This window comes from Quercus robur, chromosome 12, assembly GCF_932294415.1.
Source record: "Quercus robur chromosome 12, dhQueRobu3.1, whole genome shotgun sequence".
Classification (NCBI taxonomy): domain Eukaryota; kingdom Viridiplantae; phylum Streptophyta; class Magnoliopsida; order Fagales; family Fagaceae; genus Quercus; species Quercus robur.
This window is the reverse complement of record NC_065545.1, coordinates 32,160,387-32,181,980: the sequence shown is the minus strand read 5'-3', so window position 1 is coordinate 32,181,980 and position 21,594 is coordinate 32,160,387. Positions and strand designations below refer to the sequence as shown.

At 40.1% G+C, this 21,594-nt stretch overlaps 2 protein-coding genes across 2 annotated transcripts in view; both read left to right on the top strand.

The window, feature by feature from the left end:
* Positions 1–2,545, top strand: part of LOC126707974 (NADH dehydrogenase [ubiquinone] 1 beta subcomplex subunit 8, mitochondrial) — a 50,503-nt gene extending 47,958 nt beyond the window's left edge. Inside the window, exon 4 of the mRNA XM_050407749.1 lies at positions 2,264–2,545. Within this exon, the coding sequence (XP_050263706.1) occupies positions 2,264–2,320 (57 nt within the window). The 3' untranslated portion in view covers positions 2,321–2,545. The remainder of the gene's footprint in view (positions 1–2,263) is intronic.
* A 16,714-nt stretch (positions 2,546–19,259) lies between these two features.
* On the top strand, positions 19,260–20,090 carry LOC126707972 (14 kDa proline-rich protein DC2.15-like). The gene has a single exon (XM_050407747.1). The coding sequence runs from the start codon at positions 19,356–19,358 to the stop codon at positions 19,827–19,829; it is 474 nt and encodes a 157-aa protein (XP_050263704.1). The 5' UTR covers positions 19,260–19,355; the 3' UTR covers positions 19,830–20,090.
* The last annotated feature ends 1,504 nt before the right edge of the window (positions 20,091–21,594 follow it).

The window sequence follows — 21,594 nt, the reverse complement described above, 5'->3', positions numbered from 1 at the left end:
ACTCTTCACAAGCCTCAAACCTATCGTGAGGCCTCCACTGACCATTTATGACAGATTGCAATGAAAGAGGAACTTGATGCATTAACCAAAAACCATATTTGGGATCTGGTCACTCTCCTTCCTGGACAGTCTATGGTTGGTTGTAAGTGGATCTATAAGATCAAGACTCGCTTTGATAGGTCCATTGAGCGCTACAAGGCTCGTCTTGTTGCAAAAGGTTTTACATAGGAGTATGGGATTGATTATGAAGAAACTTTTGCTCCAGTGGCTCGTATCTCATCTGTTCGTGCCCTCTTAGCTGTTGCTGCTACTAGTAAATGGGATCTTTTTCAGATAGATGTTAAAAATGCCTTCCTTAAGAGGGATTTGAGTGAAGAAGTCTATATGCAACCTCCTCCTAGTCTCTTTGTTGAATCAAACAAGGTTTGTCACCTTCGACGTGCACTTTATGGCCTTAAACAAGCTCCACAAGCTTGGTTTGCCAAGTTCAGCTCCACTATCTTTCGCTTGGGTTACACTGCCAGTCCATATGATTTTACCTTATTTCTTCGTCGTACTGATAAAGGCACCATTTTGCTTCTTCTATATGTGGATAATATGATCATAACTGGTGATGACCTCAGTGGCATTCAAGAACTCAAGGATTTTCTCAATTAGTAGTTTGAGATGAAAGATCTTGGACATCTCAGCTATTTCTTAGGTCTTGAAATTACTCACTCCACAGATGGTCTTTATATTACTCAAGCCAAGTATGCCTCTGACCTTTTGTCTTGAGTTGGACTCACTGACAGCAAAACTGTTGACACTCTAGTTGAGCTTAATGCGCATTTGACACCATCGGGGGGGTGGGGGGGGGGGGGAAACCATTGTCTAATCCTTCTCTTTAAAGATGATTGGTTGGCAGCCTAGTTTATCTCACAATTACTCGTCTAGACATCTCTTATGCTGTTCATCAGGTGAGCCAGTATCTGTCTGCCCCACGATCAACTCACTATGCTATAGTTCTGCGCATTCTTCGATACCTAAAGGGCACTCTCTTCCATGGCCTTTTCTACTCAGCTCAGTCTCCTCTTGTACTTCGTGCATTCTCTGATGCTGATTGGGTAGGAGATCCTATTGATCGCAGGACCACTACAGGTTATTGCTTTCTCCTTGGTTCTTCTTTGATTTCTTGGTGAAGTAAGAAACAAACTTTCGTTGGCCCGTTCCAGTACTGAAGCAAAATATCGTGCTCTTGTTGATACCACATCTTAGCTCCTTTGGCTACGATGGCTTCTTAAGGATTTGGGTGTGTCCACATCCTCTGCTACTCCCCTTTATTGTGACAACCAAAGTGCCATTCATATTGCTCACAATGATGTTTTCCGTGAATGGACTAAACACATCGAGATTGATTGTCATTTTATCTGTTATCATCTTGTCTATGGTGCTCTCAAGCTTTTCTCCGTCTCCTCCAAAGATCAACTGGCAGATATTTTCACCAAGTCACTTCCTAAGGGATGCACTCGTGATTTGGTTGACAACCTCAAGTTGGTCTCACATCCACCTTGAGTTTGAGGGGGGCTGTTAATGTATTTTATGTTATGGGCTTTAGGCCCAGCTAGTTTACTTGTACTTGTACTACACTTGTACCGCACACATATGCTTACTTGTACTGCACACATATGCCTCCTATATAAAGGCACTCATGTATATTCTTTTATTCATGAAATACAATACAATCATTCTGTATTGTAAAAAAAAAAAAAAATGTTAGAGATATATTAGCCCATTAGCATAGGCTCAAGCCTAATTCTACTTTTAGTACAAGTAGGAGACTTGGCTTACACACAAAGTAGAATTAGGCTTGGACCTATGCTAATGGGCTAATATATCTCTAACAAATGGATGATAACAAAAGGGTCAATTTTCTCAAAGTTTAGGGGTTTATAATTTCACATTGGAAGGATAGGAGGTTAGTTTGATTTTGACCTAGATGTTCAGCGTGTGTTTTTGTATTTTTCCAAATAAAAAGAGAAAAAAGCCTAATTTCAAGTGCATCACTAGATCCAACACCAATTATCTTGCTAAAACTAGTTCAACGTGAAGGGAGTGTACTTCGTCTTTGAAGTAGTCTGGTGTCAGCGTTTGGTCGTCTTAAATCTTGTCTGTATATTCCTCTCTATTTGACATTGTATATGTTTTACTCATTTCCTGATGTTTTTGTAGATCATTTAATGCTTTCTAATGCTGAATTGTGACATTTCCCTTTTCTGTTGAGCAGGCGCCAAAAGTCTATCCATACGACAACCTACGAGTGGAGCTTGGCGGTGAACCATAGTTGGTTTTGAAACATTGTATATGTTTTACTCATAGTTATTGTTGTTCCAGTTGTGCGTACTTTTTGTTTATTTGTATGGTTTTGGAGTTTGATTGGTTGAAATAATGCAACATGTTTATGTGTCGGCAAAACAAACATCTTTAGACAACTGGCAAAGTTTTCTTTTCTTCGTCATTATGTTGATTCTCATGACAAGATGCATAAATTCCATGTTTTATTTGTGTTTGTTGCATAATGTAATGATTGCAGTACCGTAGTGTAGGGTACCATGTATTAAGGAAATGAAAATGAAGGAAAAAGTAAAGGGCAAATTATAACTTACCCACTATGATTTGACCCGAATTTAAGTTGCTTACCTTTGTTTTGATATTTGACACCTTATCCACTTGAGCTTTGATCCGTTAAGTTTTTGTAACCCACTTCTTTATTTGCAGTTAGAAAAACACATTTTAAATTGAAAATATAACATTAAACGAATCAAAAGGTTAGGGTTTGAAATTTTACAAAAAAAAATGTATGAACATTAGCCTTTTAATTTGTAACATTCACATACATTACACCATCTCCCCAAGAAACCCACAAAGCAAACCCATAATTCATATAGAACAAAAAAAAAAAAAAAAAAAAAAAAAAAAAAAAAATTGAGAACAAGTTTATAGAATAACCACATTTTACTTCATCATCTTTGTACTCATTTTTAACAATAAACTCATTGCAAAAGCAAAACACAACCCAACTCAAAATTTTTATCTCTATTCTCTTAATCCAAGATGACCAATTCCTAAACCAAACCCAAATTTCTTTCATATAAAACAGAAAGAAACAATGAAAACCCATATTCTTTTAGGAAAAAAGAACCAACCAGACTTCATATTGCAAGGAAAAAGATAAAGTAAGAAAAAGAAACACCCTGATATTAAATATGGAAAAGAATTGAGAAGAAAGAGCAAAATTGTCCTAGTATTTGAAGGTTGTACTATGCCCGCTCAATTCCAAAGAGAAATCGACCATGACCACATACCTCATGGGCTTTTCATGCACTCAAGCTTTTTTCTCTACCTTTGAAATTTCAAAATGTTCATAACCCTAGCTTTTTGATCTATCTTACTTTATGTTTTTGAGTTAAAATGTGTTTCCTAACAATAAATGGAGAGGTGGGTTACGGAAGCCCAACAGAGTTAAGTTTAGGTGGGCAAAGTGCCAAATTTCAAACCACAAGTAGAGAACTTAAATTCGGGCCAAATCATAAGTAGATAAGTTGTAATTTACCCAAAAGTAAAACACTCAAATGTGCAACTGGATAAAATGGAAGACCTATATTTTTTTTGAAGATTTACATGGTGTGGCATGAATCAAGAGCAGTTAGTATGCTTTGGTCTCCACACATGGTCACCAATTCTATCTTTGAGGTTATTTTAATTTTGATACCATGATGGTTAGTTAAAATAGTTATTTTCTGATGATATCTGCTTACCTGCATACTTAGCCTTTAATGTACTTCGAATGTTTTGTTCAAAACTCAACAAAATTGTGAGAAGCATTTCCAATTACATTGTGATTGTTAATAATAGGGTTTGACTTATCTTTAGTGCCTTTTCAACTGGACATATCATTTTGTTTTAAATATACAATGACAAGTAGTAGTGAGTTTTAATCTTAACATTTTATTTAGTTAGTGGATGACCTGACAGTCTTTCATTAAAACAAAAGGAGATTCCAGTTAAAAAAGTACTGGAGGTAAGTAAAACCCTTAATCCCAATAAGTAGTAGATATGAATGCTACTAATTCTAAAAGTGTCAAACTTCACTGTTATGTCAACTTAAGCTCTTGCTTTAATTGATTTTCCTTTTCATTAAAAAAAAAAAAAAAAAAAAAAACCCAAACAAACAAGCAAACTACTTCAACGTTAGTTTTTTTTCTGTTCTGCCATTCATTACTTCATTTATCGACTGATTACCTCCATGTTCCTTCATTGACACTGAAGGGGATAAAAATCAAAGCGTGACAGATACATGAGCCTGACGACACTAAATTAGGTAAGATGACGGATTGCGGTTTTGGACGGAAAGAATGCATGACGGGTAGTCCTATGTGGATGGAATCCTTGGTGTATGGATATGAGGGTGATTGATGTGAAGACCACGTGGCACCCACATGGCTTAAGTGAACTCCAAGGAATCCTAAATAGAAATATCTTGCACTATACGTTTGACCTTGGTCAAGGAACCCCTATATGGGAAGAATCCCACAAAATACGCACATTTATTGGGATTCTCTCCATACGGAGATACCTTCTTGCCTAAGAAACAGAAATTGATTCTACTCTACTATAAAAACCTCAAGCCCTCAAAAAACAAGGTACGCATAATTTTCTCCAACTCTAGCACTCTAGAGTTGTGAAAGTTTTCTAACTTAACTTTTGGAGGGTCTTTGGCCGGTACCACACCGGTACTCTCCTAAGATCTTCTTGTTCTGTGTCGCGCAAGTGTCATTTCGAGTATGTGAGGATTGTGTGAATTACTGACGATTTTCAGCATCATCAGTTGGTGCCATTTGTAGGAAAAAAACTAAGGTACACTACCACTTCCTGGACAAAAAGTTGTATGATACTTACTCGCTCGATGGCGATCACCAACAACATTCAAGGTGACGAACCACGCACCACTGCCCTTGAGAGACAGGTTCAGACTCTCGCTACAGCAGTGGAATGCCTCACTAAGCAAAATCATGACCTAGAGGAGCAGCTGTGCCAGAAGAACGCAGTACTTAACATCCAGGAGGAGGACTTGGAAGGAACCAGCATTGAGAGAAGGAACTAGGAGGGGCCGGAAGGCAGCAACGCCTCGAGCAGACAAGAATGATAGGATGCCAGCCATTTGTTTGCCACAGATATTGTTCCATCGCATGTGGTCGCGGAGATGCAAATGATGAAAGAGAGGATGGGCCTCATGATGAACGCCTTTAGAGGATGGGTGTCAAGCGACCTTGATGAGCTAGTTCATAGGATGGACTTGCCCTTGACTGCACCAGTCACATCATTCCCCCTTCCACCGAAATTCCGCATGCCACAGGTAGAAACTTACTACAGTTCCAAGGATCCCTTGGATTACGTAGAGTCTTTCAAGACCCTAATGCACCTGTAAGGAGTGGCAGATGAGATTATGTGTAGGGCCTTCCCCACTATGTTGAAACGCCCAACTCTATCAATACCTTTAAGGAGTTAAGCGCTCAGTTTGCCTCACACTTTATCGAGGGGCATAGGTACAAGAAGTCTACTGCGTGCCTGATGAACATTAAGCAATGGAAGGACGAGACGCTGAGGTCTTACATAACCTGCTTTAACAAAGAGACCCTCTCCATCAATGAAACTGACGACAAAATACTTATGGCTACATTCACGAATGGACTACGGAAGGGTAAGTTTCTATTCTCTTTATGCAAGGAGTGGCGGTGAGATCATGTGTAGGGCCTTCCCCACTACGCTGAAGGGCCCTGCAAGGATTTGGTTTAGCAGGTTGACACCCAACTCCATCGATACCTTTAAGGAGTTAAGCGCCTAGTTTGCCTCACACTTTATCGAGGGGCATAGGTACAAGAAGTCCACTACGTGCCTGATGAACATTAAGCAACGAAAGGACGAGACGTTGAGGTCTTATATAACCTGCTTTAACAAAGAGGCCCTCTCCATCGATGAAGCTGACGACAAAATACTTGTGGCTGCATTCACGAATGGACTACGGAAAGGTAAGTTCCTATTTTCTTTATACAAAAACGACCCAAAAACCATGTCGGATGTACTTTACAAGGCTACTAAGTATATGAACGTGGAGGATGCCCTACTAGCTCATGAAGAGAAGCTCAAGAAGAGGGAAAGACAAGAGGACCCATGACAGGATAGGGGGCGGAAGATGGCTAGGATCAGAGAATAGTGGGAGGATAGGCGTTCCAAACTCCCCGTAGGGAGGTTCACAAGCTTTATTTTGTTGAACACCCTGATTGATCAAGTCTTGATGCAAATCAAGGACGAAGGAGCCCTAACCTTCCTTGGTAAGTTGAAGGGTGACCTTAGTAAACGATCCAAAGACAAGTACTGCCATTTCCACCACAATCATGGTCATGATACATCTGATTGCTATGACTTGAAGTAGCAGATAGAAGCTTTTATCAGGCAAGGGAAGTTGCATAGATTCGTCGGTAAGGAAAGAACAGACCAGCTTTAGGAGCAACATCCAAGGAAAGAAAACGAGCGTCCCAAACCTCCCCTACGAGACATAAGGATGATCGTAGGGGGAACCACAACATTCAATTCGTCCAAGAAGGCACGAAAAACCTATCTACAGATTGTTCAGAATGTCCAGTTGATGGGCTTCGTCCCGAAGATGGCACGAATCGACAACTCTGTCGTTAGGTTCATAAAGGAAGATGCCAGGCATCTCCATCACCCACACGACGATGCGCTTGTAATTAGCATGCGGGTGGGGAACTACAACACCCACCAAGTCCTGGTGGATAATGGGAGTTCTACTAACATCCTCTACTACCCAGCGTTCCAACAGGTGAGAATTGATAGAGAGCGGCTGGTCCCAGTTAACGCACCCGTCGTTGGATTCAGAGGAACAAGAGTACATCCCCTCGGTGTGGTCACTTTGTTTGTAATGGTTGGTGACTACCCTTAGCGGATTACCAAGGATGTCACCTTCTTGGTTGTCGACTGTTCATTTGCTTACAATGCCATCCTGGGTCGTCTTACCCTTAACTCTTGGAAGGCCATGACTTCAATTTACCACCTAATGATCAAGTTCCCAACCGAGTATGGAGTGGGAGAGGTAGAGATCAAGTGGTAGCGCGTGAGTGCTACATCATTATGCTGAACAAGGACGATCATTTACAAACCATGTGTATAGAAGAACAATAGATGGTGGTGGAACTAGTGGAAGGATTGGAAGAGGTAATCCTGGACGACGCTAGACCTGAGATAACAACTAGGATCGGAACTCTGGCTAGCTCCCTAGTCCATCAGGTGCTCACAACGTTTCTAAGGGAGAACCAGGACGTGTTTGCCTGGAGCCATGAAGACATGCCCGAAATTGACCCTTCGATCATAGTCCACCAGTTGAATGTGTCACCCTCCTTCCCTCCCATTCGTCAGAAAAAACGAGTTTTCGCACATGAGCAAGATAAAGCCATAGCAAACAAGGTTCGCAAATTACAAGAAACATAGTTCATACGTGAAGTGTATTACCCTGACTGGTTGGCTAACGTAGTAATGGTTAAGAAAGCCAATGGGAAGTGGAGAATGTGTATGGGCTTCACAGACCTTAACAGGACTTGCCCTAAGGAGAACTATCCTCTCCCACAGATTGATATCTTGGTAAACTCAATTGCAAGGCACTAGTTGCTAAGCTTCATGGACGTGTTCTCTGGTTATAACCAGATCAAGTTGGACGAGGCCGACCAAGAGAAAAATTTATTTGTCACCAGTTAAGGTCTCTTTTGCTACAAGGTAATGCCGTTTGGACTCAAGAATGTAGGCGCCATGTACCAAAGACTGATGAATAAAATGTTCGCGCATCAGATTGGGAGGAATGTGCAAGTCTACATGGACGACATGTTGGTGAAAAGCGCATGAGAGGACGACCACTTGAGTGACCTCAAAGAGACCTTTGACACCCTTCGATCTTATAACATGAAGCTGAACCCAAACAACTGCGCGTTCGAGGTGACAGAAGGAAAATTCCTGGGGTTCATGGTGTCCTAAAAAGGTGTTGAGGTCAACCCAGATAAAGTGCAGGCCATAATGAATTTAGCCCCACTGAAGATTGTCAAAGTGGTGCAGATCCTGAATGGCAAGGTCACTGCGTTGAATAGGTTTGTCTCAAGAGCAATGGATAAGTGCCTACCTTTCTTCTGCACATTAAAAAAGTCCTTTAAGTGGACGACTGAGTGTCAGCAAGCATTTGAAGACCTGAAGGCCTACCTTTCTTCCCTGCCGTTACTGAGCCCGTAAAAATTAGGGGAAGAATTATTCTTATACGTAGCCGTCTCCCTAGCCGCTGTGAGTGTAGCTTTAGTTAGAGAGGAGGATGGGGTGCAAAAACCTATATACTTCACGAGCCGAGCACTACGAGGAGTAGAAGAGAGATACCCCCCGATGGAGAAACTCGCTTTTGCATTGGTAATAGCGGCACAAAAGCTCAAGCCATACTTCCTGGCGCACACTGTGATCGTCCTTACAAACAAGCCCCTACGGAGAGCAATGAGCAGCCTTGAAGCTACTAGACAGATGGCACTATGGTCGATTGAGTTAAGTGAATTTGACATACAGTATTGACCATGTACGGCTATAAAAAGACAAGTTATCGCCGACTTCATCGTAGAATTCAACATCTTGGAAGGCCAGGGGGTAGGCGATAACCAACAATGGATCGTCCATACAGATGGATCTTTTAATAGGCAAGCCGGTGGAGCTGGTGTGATACTCCACATCTCGGAAGGGGATAAGGTTGAATGCATGGTTCTACTTGATTTCTTTACAACAAAAAACGAGGCAGAATATGAAGCCTTGATAGCAGGGTTGGATCTAGCAAAAGCGGCAGGAGCCATGGATGTGGTAGTATACTGTGACTCTCAAGTAGTCACCAGTCAGGTTAATGGCGACTACGAATGCAAGGGCGAACGCATGAAGAAGTACCTGGAGCAAGTAAAGGATCGAGTGAATAACCTCCAAGCGAAGTTCGTTCAAGTCCCAAGGGAATAGAAGGAGCCAACCGATCGTTTCTCCAAGGCTACATCAGCAGAGCCTATGATTATCCTTAGACAGGTACTATTCTTCGTTCAAATCTCACAGCTAATAGATGGCAACAGTGTGGAGGAGGCAGGTTCTAAGAACTATTAGTCGACACCAATAACATTCTACCTGAAGGATGGAGTGCTACATGACGATAAGGAGGTTGCAAGGAAATTGAAGGTTTAAGCAGCGTGCTTCATTCTGATTAAAGACACTTCTCCCGACCGTACTTGAGGTGCCTCATCCCTAAAGAAGCAGATTATGTCATGCGAGAAGTCCACGAAGGGGTTTGTGGAAACCATTTGGGATCACGATTATTAGTGCACAATCTAATTTGTGCAGGATACTATTGGCCTACCATGCAGAAGGATGCCCACGTATAAGTCAAAGCTTGCGACAAGTGCCAGAGATCTGGCAACCTCATTAGGCAACCAACAGAGGATCTCACCCCAATGATAGCCCCATGGCCTTTCGTTCAATGGGGGCTGGATATCATGGGCCCATTCCCAATAGCAGCTAGACAATTGAAGTTCCTAGTTGTCGGCATAGACTACTTCACCAAGTGGGTGGAAGCCGAAGCCCTGACCACCATCACGGAAAAGAATGTACGAAGCTTCGTATGGAAGAACATCATCTGCAGGTACGGTATACCTAGACTACTGGTCTCAGACAATGGAAAACAGTTCGACAACGACGCCTTTAAAGACTTCTGCTCGCAGCTAAGGATTAAGAATCATTACTCGTCACCCGCCCACCCCCTAAGCCAATGGGCAAGTTGAGGTCACAAACCGATCCTTGCTTAAAATCACCAAGATTTGGCTCAAGGGGGTGAAGGGTATATGGCCGAAAGAATTGCCAAGCGTCTTATAGGTGTACAGGACAATGGCTAGGACGCTTACAAGAGAGACACCATTTTGACTAGCGTATGGTAGCAAGGTAGTCATCCCGGCTGAAGTAGGACTTACAAGCTACAGAGTGGGAAATCATGACGGAGGTAGGAATGACGAAGCTATGTGCATGCAGCTGGATTTGTTGGACTAGGTCAGAGCAACGGTTGAGCAAAGTCTAGCACGGTACTAGAACCTCATGGCCAAACACTTTAACTCCAGAGTCAGACACCAAGACTTCCAGGTTGGAGATTTTGTCTTGTGAAAGGTGATAGGCGCCACAAAAGATGCTTCCCAAGGGAAGCTAGGACCGAATTGGGAGGGATCATATAGAATCGCCTCATGGTACATGAAGGGAACTTACCACCTAGAAACATTGGACGGACAAAGTTTGTGCCACCCATGGAACATAGAGCACCTAAAGAAGTACTACTAGTAGGCAACAACATGGACAATAATAATACTCCTCATTTCCAGTTTATTGCTTTCTAGTTAAATTTTTATTATCTACAGTTTCTTTTAAGGCCGAAGGGCAGGTTTTTTAAGAACAATTTTTACATGTATGTTTACCACAATAAGAGGAGTTATTCAGAAATGTCATATGTATGCTATCTACGTGTCTACATGTTCATTATAAAGTCCAAAGTGGACGGGCTCATCCCACAAGGGATGATTTGAAATTTTAAAGTCCACACACTGGATGGGTTCATCCTAAAGGGGTGATTTAAAAATATTAAGTCCACACAGTGGACAGGTTCATCCACAAGGGATGATTTGAAGTTGTTAAGTCCACACAGTGGACGGGTTCATCTCACAAAGGGTGATTTGAAATTATTAAGCCCAAAGTGGACAGGCTCATCCCAAAAGGGATGATTGAAAATTTTGAGTCCAAAATAGATGGGCTCATCCCATAAGGGATGATTTGAAATTATTAACTCCAAAGTGGATGGGCCCATCCCAAAAGGGATGATCTAAAATATTGAGTCCAAAATAGACCGGCTCATCCCACAAGGGATGTTTGAAATTGTTAAGTCCAGAGTGGACGGGCTCATCCCAAAAGGGATGATTGAAAACATTGAGTCCAAAATGGACGGGTTCACCCAAAGGGGGTGATTTGAGATTATTAATGCCCACAAGGTAGACGGGTCCAACCTAGACGCCATCTTGGAGGGTTGACTTATATCAATCAAGTCAGCAAAGAGAATGAATTCACCATAAATGGATCACTTATATTTGTCAATTCCATGCTAGGACGGATTCATCTCAAAGGGTGGGCCAAAAAGTGTTAAGTAAACGAGTTCATATTAAGTCCAAATGTGGACGGGTTCATACTAGATCCACACATGGACGGGCTCATCTCAATTGCGACCAAAATTGTCACTAAGATACGAAGGCACCCCAAGGAAAGATTCAAGAGTTGACCCACAAAACGGACGGATCCAACTAATGACTCCATCCCATGAAACTGACGGAAGCATTAAGATATCTAAATTGGTATATATATAAATGGAAGAAACAAGGAGAAATAAGTAAATAGCTTGTGAAAGGCAAATTGTTTACAAACACCCAAAAACAAGGGTGACGAAAGGAATAAAAATTGTTTTCTCCACATAAACAAAAAGTGATAATACACAAAGTAAAGAGGTAACAATAAAAACTACTGCTGAATATTAGGGGTTTCATCATGCCTCTCTTCAATCGTCTGGTCCCCATCAAGTGGACGTGCCTCCTCTCCTTAAGCTTCGACTTGGCCTTTGAAAGAAGCAGTCTCTTTATCACCATGAGGGTCGTCAACAAAGGTATCATCAGCAAATAATTCATCAGTGCTCTCGAAATGGACGGGCTGAGCTGGAGTCTGGGCCTGGGCATCTATGGAAACACAGGACAGGTTCAAGTCTGGGAAAGAAGTTTTGACTTGACGGAAGCAGTCGTCAAAGCTGTCTACAAAAGAGCCATCAAGCTCTGCTAGGAGGGCGTCGGAGTCGCAATACTCCCGTATCGCGTCTTCCTTGGCCTGACAGAGCTAATCCTTGACAGTTTTAATCTCCTTTTCTTTATCCTCAAGGACTTGTTTCACCACCTTCGTCTGCTTCTCCAGCTCACCTTGGACTTGCTCCAACAAGGCAAGTTTCTTTTCCTGGACCGTCTTCCAGGCTTTCAACTCCCCCAGCTTCGCCTTTGTTGCCTGTTCCTTTTCCCTGACATGGTCTAGTGCCGTCTCGTGGGATAGGCAACAACCCATTAACCCTTTCATCATTAGCATCACCTGGAAACAAAAGAGGGTTTAAATATGGCAATTTGAAAGAAAGAGAAGGAAGACGGACACAGTTACCTACGCAATGCTAAAAAGACCCGTCTCCCTCATAGCTTTAGTTGCATGGTTGCTTAAGTACTTATAATCGCCAGTTGTGATGATGGATGAAAGCTGTTCAAGCGCATACCGAGAATCCTCGTAGAGGAGGATAGGTGGTTTTTCAGTGACTGAAACATGACTCATCATAAGTCCTTTGCCCCTCCCTTGGGCAGGCGGAGTAGTCATCTTTTTTGTCTCAGCCTTCAACTAGATGGTTGACTCTGGTGTAACTTTGGGCTTTTTTGGAGGACGGTCGGTCTTCACCGACGGGTTAGCTTGACCCCCAACTTTAGGAGGCAAACTTCCCTCCTGTTTTTTCTTCGCAGTAGTTTACTACTTTATGAAGGCCCTTCTCTTGCTTTCCTCCATTTCTGCATAAAGATGGACAGGTGAAAAGAGTTAGGTAATTTACCTAAAAGCAAAAAAGAAAACAAGTATGAGGTGACGAACTCACGTGTGTTTACTCGTTCGTCGTAGCGACAGGCAACCTTGGTTGGTTTGGGACCGTCACAGTACTAGCGGAGGGTATCCAAAGTTACCAGTTTCGACCATAACCTTTCTGACAACTTAGTGGTCATGAAGATCCTCTCCAAAAAGCTCCACTCTTCAAGAGTGACTTGAGGATGGTCCCTAGCTGCAAAAAGAAATGGTTAGAATATCAAATAAACATAAGGGAATAAAAGCCTAATATAGACGGACACATACCAAATGGGGGCATGATATCCCAGGTTTTGTCTACTGGCATGTACTCTTCGTCACTTGGGTGACACATCCAATTGTTCCCTTGAATAAAGAAATAACGACTCTTCCAGTTTCTGTTAGAGTCCGGGGTGTCACACACCAGCTTGAGCAATGGACTCCTTGGCACGAAATTGTACATACTTTTTGATTGAGTAATCTCGGATTGACGATAGAAGAACTCTTCCACCGTCATCCTGCGTGCCCTGTCAGACATGACTTCGTACAGGACTTCCGCACCTAGGAAGACTCTCCAAGCGTTTGGAGAGATTTGGGTGACGACCAGTCCAAGGTACTATAGTAGATGACGGTGAAGAGCACTTAAGGGGAACCTAAGTCCCACTTTCAGGTGTTGCTCATACACTCCTACGTCTTTTACACCCTTGTAGTAACACTTTTCACACTTAAAAGGTAGATGCATTGGGATGTTGACTGATATTTGGTACTTCTCCCTAAGCATGTTGAAGTATGTTTGTTTGACGGAGGAGTTGAAGTCATTTATTGTCCACAATAGTAGCATAATGAACTTCCTAAATCCATTAGGGCCTACGACAGGCCGAATAGGTGGTTCACCAATATCTACATCATCACTGTTTGAGTCTCCCTTCAACCCATCCACGTCCATGTCCTCATCCCCTGTGGAAGGAGATGTGGCCGACGGTTCCCTTTCATCACTTGAGGTGTCGGGGTCATCAAGACCTGACAGAAACGCCTCATCATAGCCCATTCCCTCGCGGACACACGATTGTTCACTCGACACACTAGACATCTGTCACCTACGCGTGATGGATAAACCCTAAAACTCTGACGGTCTACATAGACGACGGGGGTGCAAAAGTTTAAATAAGTAGTAAAGAAATTCAACATAAGGTAAAAATACTTACTAGCTGGAGAAAGTAACAAGGAGTGGCTGACGATTGCAAGGAGTAGACGATATGCCAATTTAGTAAGGATGACGGTAGCGCTTTGGTTGTAAATTCGTTGAGGAAAGTAAAAATGAAAGGTAAAGGAGTGTGTATATATAGAGGGAACGACATAGAAGACGAAGGGACGCTTCGGTCCGAGTGATTAACCACTAAAAACATGCCATGTGCCCCTACAACATTTATGGCCCTAGGCTAGTCTAGTTTGTCAATCAAAGTACGTTCCTCAAAAGATGAGTTAGACCGTCACTCCACAGGTCCGTCCGTAAAGGAAAGTGATGGACCTATGGAGTGAGGAGGTAGTTGAAGGGGATAAAAATAAAAGCATGACAGATAGATGAGCCTGATGGCACTAACTTATGTAAGACGACGGATCGAGGTTTTGGGACAGAAAGAATGCATGATGGGTAGTCCTATGCGGACGGAATCCTTGGTGTATGGGCATGAAGGCGATTGATGTTAAGGCCACGTGGCACCCACATGACTTAAGTGAACTCCAAGGAATCCTAAATGGAAATATCTTGCACTATACATTTGACCCTAGTCAAGGAACCCCTATATGGGAAGAATCCTACAAAATACGTATATTTATTGGGATCCTCTCCATAAGGAGATACCTTCTTGCCCAAGAAATAGAAGTCAATTCTACTATACTATAAAAACCTCAAGCCCTCAAAAAATAAGGTACGCATAATTTTCCTCAGCTCTAGCACTCTAGAGTTGTGAAAGTTTTCTAACTTAACCTTTAGAGGGTATTTGACCAGTACCACACCGGTACTCTCCTAAAATCTTCTTGTTCTATGTTACACAGGTGTCGTTTCGAGCACGTAAGGATTGTGTGACTTTGCTGATGATTTTCAGCATCATCAGACACTAATGCTCCAGAATGAGACTTTGATAAGGAAGGTCACAATGCAGCATTCAATGTCAAATCTAACTATGCTAGACCTTGACAATTGATTAACACCACCACGGATAGGTTTATCATATTATATTGTAGCTACTAGCTAGTGGGTGGATATTAATGCATATTGAGCCTCCCATAGCTAGAATTGAAAATTGAGGTCAAAGTTATCGGTGCCACAGGATCATGTCTAAACTATGTGTAACATCAATGCCCATAGCATCTCAAAGAGGACATCTTGATTCTTGGTGCATGAATAGTAGTGTGTCGACATAAGAATAATTGGCTATGTGTCGACATAAGAACAATATAATTACAATAGAATTAGAGTCATGTTTATTATATCAAGACAAGAGCCTTGTAATTTAATTGATTAGAATTTTTTGGTATTTCTTGTAAAGACATTTAGAGTTTAAATTTCCATGTTCCAACTATTGAATTATAAAAGAGTGATGTATTAATCTTGATGGTTTCACACTTTTTTTTACCCTCATTGGATTAGGAGATTATGCCTACCACTTATTTGTCTTGATATTTGATGTGGTTCCATCTCGATGAAATGAAACCGAATATATGTTTAAACCTTTATATTTCACTGCTTTTTTTAGCATCACATACCTTGTACTTATCCCTAGTCTGTGCATTTAGTCCTGAAAAGAGGCGAAAACCTACTCATTTGTTTTGTTGTTTATTTTGGTTCTCGTTTTCTGTAGCATTTCTCTTTTTGCTTCTCTTTTATCTTGTTTTGGCTATTACCTCCTTCCACCTTCAGTTTCAATCAATCACACATGTTTTCTCATGGGTTTGCCGTTTTCTCTAAAAATTTTGAAAATATAAAATTGAATAGTCCCTCTATACTAGATCAGCAAGATTCTTTGCATCAATTGGGTTGCTGTAAACCCAAGTGTAAATGACTCCAGCTTGGCATGACACAGTAAGTTCCCAGTGAACTATGGCTTTCTTATTCTTCCCTTTTTTTTTTTGTGTGACTGCATCCAGTGTCAATGAAGCATAAGAAAGCTACTACTTCATAGTTAATCTTGAGCATGTACAGAGTACCATGACATGTGCTTCCCTGGCCAATTACGGCACACAACAAAGTGGGTTCCTACGTTCCCATTTCTGCGAACTCATCTGTCATCAGTCACCATCCAATTTCCATTTTCACTACCTAGCTAAGTGACAAACAGCACCAGGGCCTCACATGCTTAATGATTTGGACGTCTCTAGCTAGCAATCTGAATTGTAGTCAATATATAACCGGTTTTGAGTGAGCAGCGTTTTTTGTTTATTGAGAAGCGAGTGAACCGCTAATAACCAGTATCCATAATCACATGATAGATCGAGGACCTAAATTTAGCCATAATTATCTTATAGGTTTGCAGTTTTTTTATACGTGTATCGTTAGTTACTCCCTAGCTGCCGAATATCTCAACAAGTAATTTTTTTTTGTGAGTTGATATCGACAAGTAATTGAAACATGCTTAGTATATACTATATAGGTTGGGAGTTTAGACCCATATTGATTCTTTTTACGAGAAAAGCTGAATTGATTTTTTTTTTTTTTTTTTGGGGGTGGGGGGGGGGGGGGGGGGGGGGGGATAGGAAAAGCTGAATTGATTAATTAACCAATTATGTATAATTGACTTAAATTATGGTTAATTTCACTACATAAATAAACATAAATAATATAACTAAAAGTAAAGTGCAGAAAATAAATAACAAATCAAAATATTTATGATGTGAAAAATAAATGGCCAGCAACAACCAATGTAAAAAAACACACCAAATTAAGGTTTATCTAGCAACCCCAAGGAAAAATTCACTAAGTAGAATTGAATTTCGTACAATAAAAATCAATTGACCCTAATTTGTAATGCTATCTCCAATATTGATTAATCACATGATCACACGCAACTCTAACCCGATTGGATTCTTTTACTTTGAATTCCACCACATGAACAACCTATTCTTGACTTTAAGGACTATCTTGAGGTTTGCACATCAATTGCATTGTGATTATATCGTGGCTTTAGCTTCTTCATCAATTTTTTAGGAACTGATATTAATATTTTTAGTATCTTTGGTTTGATGGTGAACTGAGAGAACTTTGGTATAGAAACCCTAGTGTACACAAACAACTCTCTCTTCACTTTGTTTAGGTCAACTTTAATCAACCCTCATATACTCTAAAAAATAGGGCTTGAATTCCCAATTAGAAGTTGACTTGTAGGCCTAATAAAAATAATGTTTGACGCATCTTAATTGATCGAGACTTAATTGAGGTGGCTATTGCTAGCTTATCTCTATTGATCAAGGTGGCTATTGCTAGGACAAAAACATCATTTCACTTCAGCTATTCTTTTGTCTTCAATCTTGATCTTAAAACGCACATCTTCAACAAACAAGACTTGAGCTTTATTTATTTATTTTATTTTTAACATGATTTTCAGAACAAATTCGTTAGTTAGCATGCTAATGAAACATATTTGTAAACTAGCATCTTTAATCTTTTAGACTCGAGATTGCTTATCAAACTCCAGCCTTTAAGGCTCGAGTTCTATACCAAAAACTCCGCTGGTGGAGAGCTCCAACACCACAACCATCTAAGGTAAGAGAGAAAGTCCAAGGTATGAGGGAAAGAAAAGAGTCAGCCAAAAATAAACCCAATGTTAGCCAAAAACTTAGTTGATGGAAACCCCAACACCACAGCCATCATTGCTGCTCGCCACGGCTTTGATGCCGAGATCAAAACCATAAAAAAAGGTCCACTGCTTCAGTATCGTGGTGTTGTGTTTTGATTTGGGTTTGGAAAAATGGGTATTTTCTGATTTTTGGGTTTAGATATTTGAGAATTGGGTTTGGATGCTTGAGAAAGGAGAAGAAGAGATCTGGAGAAAGAAGAAAGAAGGAAGAAGAAAGCTAGAGAAAGAAGAAAGAAAAGAAAGAAGGAAGAAGAAAGCTGAGGAAGAAAGTAGAGGAACAAAAAGAGTCTAAGACTCGAGTTCCTTCAAGCAACTCGGGACCCACATACTCGAGATGCTACTTTGCAAAATAGTTTGCAATACTTGTTAACTCACAATATTGTTAGTAATTTTATGTTAAATGGCAAGAAAACCCCCACAAGACTTATAGTTTGAGTTACAATTTGACACCGTTGCAAATACACTAAACTAAGGACCTAACAATGTATATGTCTAGCTAATTTGTCGCTTCCCTTACAAATGAGACTAATTGATGGCTTCTCTAGGGTTAGAGTTTCCCCTGAAAGAGAATACAATTGAATCATGTAATATCACAGAAGCTTAAAGAGAGCACACACAATACTCTTTTGATGGAATAGAAACTAAACTATTAGATTTTGGTAGTAAACCTCGAATCCATGAGAGATTTTCCCTGAATCTACAAGGACATAAACTGGAATCCACCAAAGAAGGAATTTGACAAAATTCTGTGTTTATTGTTAATAGTCTAATTTGCCTTTGATGACTACAAAACATATACATACTGAGAAAAAGTCTGAAACCCTAATTCGCACTAATTATGCGATTAGGTGACAAAATACCAAAATTTACTAAAAATAGTAAAATTGAGTTAAATACAGAATCGTAAACTACTGACCTTAAAGGTCGTCCGAAAACAAATGAGACCTTATTCTGACTTTTGAGCAAAAAATTATTAAGGAAACAAAAATTACTATATACGGCAAAGTTGTAGTTTTTGGGGCCTAAATGAAGGAATTTGCCATTTTCAGGAGGTATCACGTAGCAAAACAATGACTATTGTTCAGAAGATCATTTCTCTTTAGCCTACCAAATTTCATGTGATTTCAACTCCGAGACCCATAATTTTTATTAGTGTTTTTTTACCTTGTTTGATGATTTCAAATGCGCATGAGAGTCCAGGAAGGTTATAACGGTCTATTTTGCATCTGTTCTACATCATCATGTGTACAGAATCTAATTTGATATGGTTTAGTCAATTATTTTGTTTTTCATAATCATCATAAGAGGACAAAGTACTAAATGCCAAAGATCAAGAAAACAGGAAACTATTAGCTATCAAATTTCAAATCTGATCTTCATCACTCAGTTAAAGTACAAAATATTATTTTTCACCCATTGACATTATTTTCTTTGTTAGAGAGTGAATTGACAACTACGAATTGCAGCACCAGAGGCCGACGCACCCAAAGTTTTATCCTTCATGCTGCACTGCCAGGTCGCGCTGGCCGCTAGGTATTACATTCCAATGTGCCCACATGTGTTTTCCATTCTAATTTCTTTAGGCAAGATAAAGAAAGCAAAAAAAGAAAGAAAAAATAAAGCCACGAGCTCCCCCTATAAAACCCCTAGCTCACTTCATCAATTTCATCATTCACATTTCCTCTATACCCCCCTTATTTCACAACCCATCAAAAACTGTTGGTGTCTTTGTGAAATATGGCTTCTAAGTCTCTAGCTTCCACTGCCCTCCTCCTCTCCCTCAACCTCCTTTTCTTCACCATGGTCAGCTCTACTTATGTCCCTTGCCCACCACCCCCATCAAAGGGTCATAAACACCCAGCTCCCCCCAAGAACCCACCATCAACTAAGCCCACTCCCCCCAAGAACCCACCATCAACTACTCCGCCCAAGAATCCACCATCAACTAAGCCCACTTGTCCCAAGGACGCCCTTAAGTTGGGTGTGTGTGCTGGCTTGTTGAATGACTTGATACACCTTGTTGTCGGTACTCCTCCTAACACCCCTTGCTGCAGCCTCATTGGGGGTCTTGTTGATCTTGAAGCCGCTGTTTGCCTTTGCACTGCCATCAAAGCTAATGTCCTGGGGATCAACCTAAACGTTCCTTTGTCATTGAGCTTGCTGCTAAACTTCTGTGGAAAGAAGGTCCCCTCTGGCTTCCAGTGCGCATAAATTTACACTAGATCTTACCATCGTTCTATCCTATAGCTGTTTTCCTATTTCACTTTTCCGCTGGTGTGTTTGGAAATTTGCTTGTTTATTGGCGCACGCTATAAACATTTATCAATAATTTCCTTTTGGTGTTTTCGTTGTTTTGATCGATGGAATAAGGTCCCTCACCTTCTTCTGCTTTAGTAGAAATTGGGGCAATAAAGCTTTAAAATAAACTCAGATATTGTTTCAAAAAGAAATGAATTTTTGTTCATTGTGTTACCTACTTGCTCTCTTTATATAGCTAATGATTACTTCTGATTAAATAAAAAGTAAATTATTCTTTGGAGGAGATTGTGAGCAATTCTTGCATTTGCTTTAATTTTGGTACTACGGAAAGCTAGATCAATTAATGGTCACCGAGGGAGTGTCACTACTTCTGTGTTCCATCCAATCAAGAAAAGAGGAAGAAAATTTGTTGTTCCCCCATGATGGAAGAGAGAAGCATTTATACATTTACATATTTTTTCATCATTAACATTTGTTTCAGCTAGCTAGCCGCCTTCCAACAGCTATCAATGAAAAAGTACTTTATTGATAGGATTGTTTAGACCTCAATGATTGATTTTAGCAGAATTCATTCAACTTTATTAAGTTAACCAATTATGATGTTCAATGGAGTTCCAGGTAACTAGCCACAGTAAACAAATCACAAAAATAAAGTAATGCATAGTAGAGTAAATAATACAAGTGATTTGTTGATGAAGTGAAATTAATGGACTAATCTAAAGGAAAAAAAAAAATAATAATAATACTTCAAGGGTTACCACTAACCCTGAAGAAAATTCCATTATTAGAAGTGAAGTTTTACAATTAAAATAAACAAATCCTTATTTCCAATTGCTAACTATAGTAGAACTTATAGATGTGAACACACACTACTCTAGAGTAAATAACACCAGTGATTTGTTGATGTAGTGAAAAACCAATAGACTAATCCAAAAGAAAAAAAAAAAATACTTCGAGGGTTACCACCAACCCTAAAGAAAATTCCATTATTAGAATTGAAGTTTTACAATTAAAATAAACAAACCCTTATTTCCAATTGCTAATTATAGTAGAACTTATAGATGTGAACACACACTACTCTAGAGTAAATAACACCAATGATTTGTTGATGAAGTGAAAAACCAATGGACTAATCCAAAAGAAAAAAAAAATACTTCGAGAGTTACCACCAACCCTAAAGAAATTTCCATTATTAGAATTGAAGTTTTACAATTAAAATAAACAAACCCTTACTTCCAATAATTGCTAATTATAGTAGAACTTATAGATGTGAACAGATACTACTCTAATCCACTTGGACTCTTCTAATTTGAAGTTCTCGACATGAATCTTATCTGTGATTTCAAGAACTGCCTTGAAAAATTCTTCTCTACAATAAGCATGTAACACATTGAAGTTGTTGTTGCTTCAGCCTTGATCACTCACGTGAACAACCAATTTTTAAATTCACTTGATTATCTCATGATAGTGGTGAATTCAAAAGTTTAGGGTTTCTTTTGATGTTTCCAAAAATCTTTTTTTAGTTGACACTTACAGTGGCTGCTCTAGGATTTTTTTTTTTTTTTTTTTTTTTTTAAGTGGTCATCAAGAAATTTAAATTATACAAAATCTAATAAAGTGATAACTTGAATATTTGCTACAATTGCGAGTCAAGTCACTAAGGAGAGCAAAATTGTTGTGATTGCAAAGCCAAAAAGAGTATAACTATCATCACCAT

Excerpts from the sequence above, each read along its gene's own strand:
- LOC126707972 (XM_050407747.1), top strand. The coding sequence starts at position 19,356 with ATGGCTTCTAAGTCTCTAGCTTCCACTGCCCTCCTCCTCTCCCTCAAC.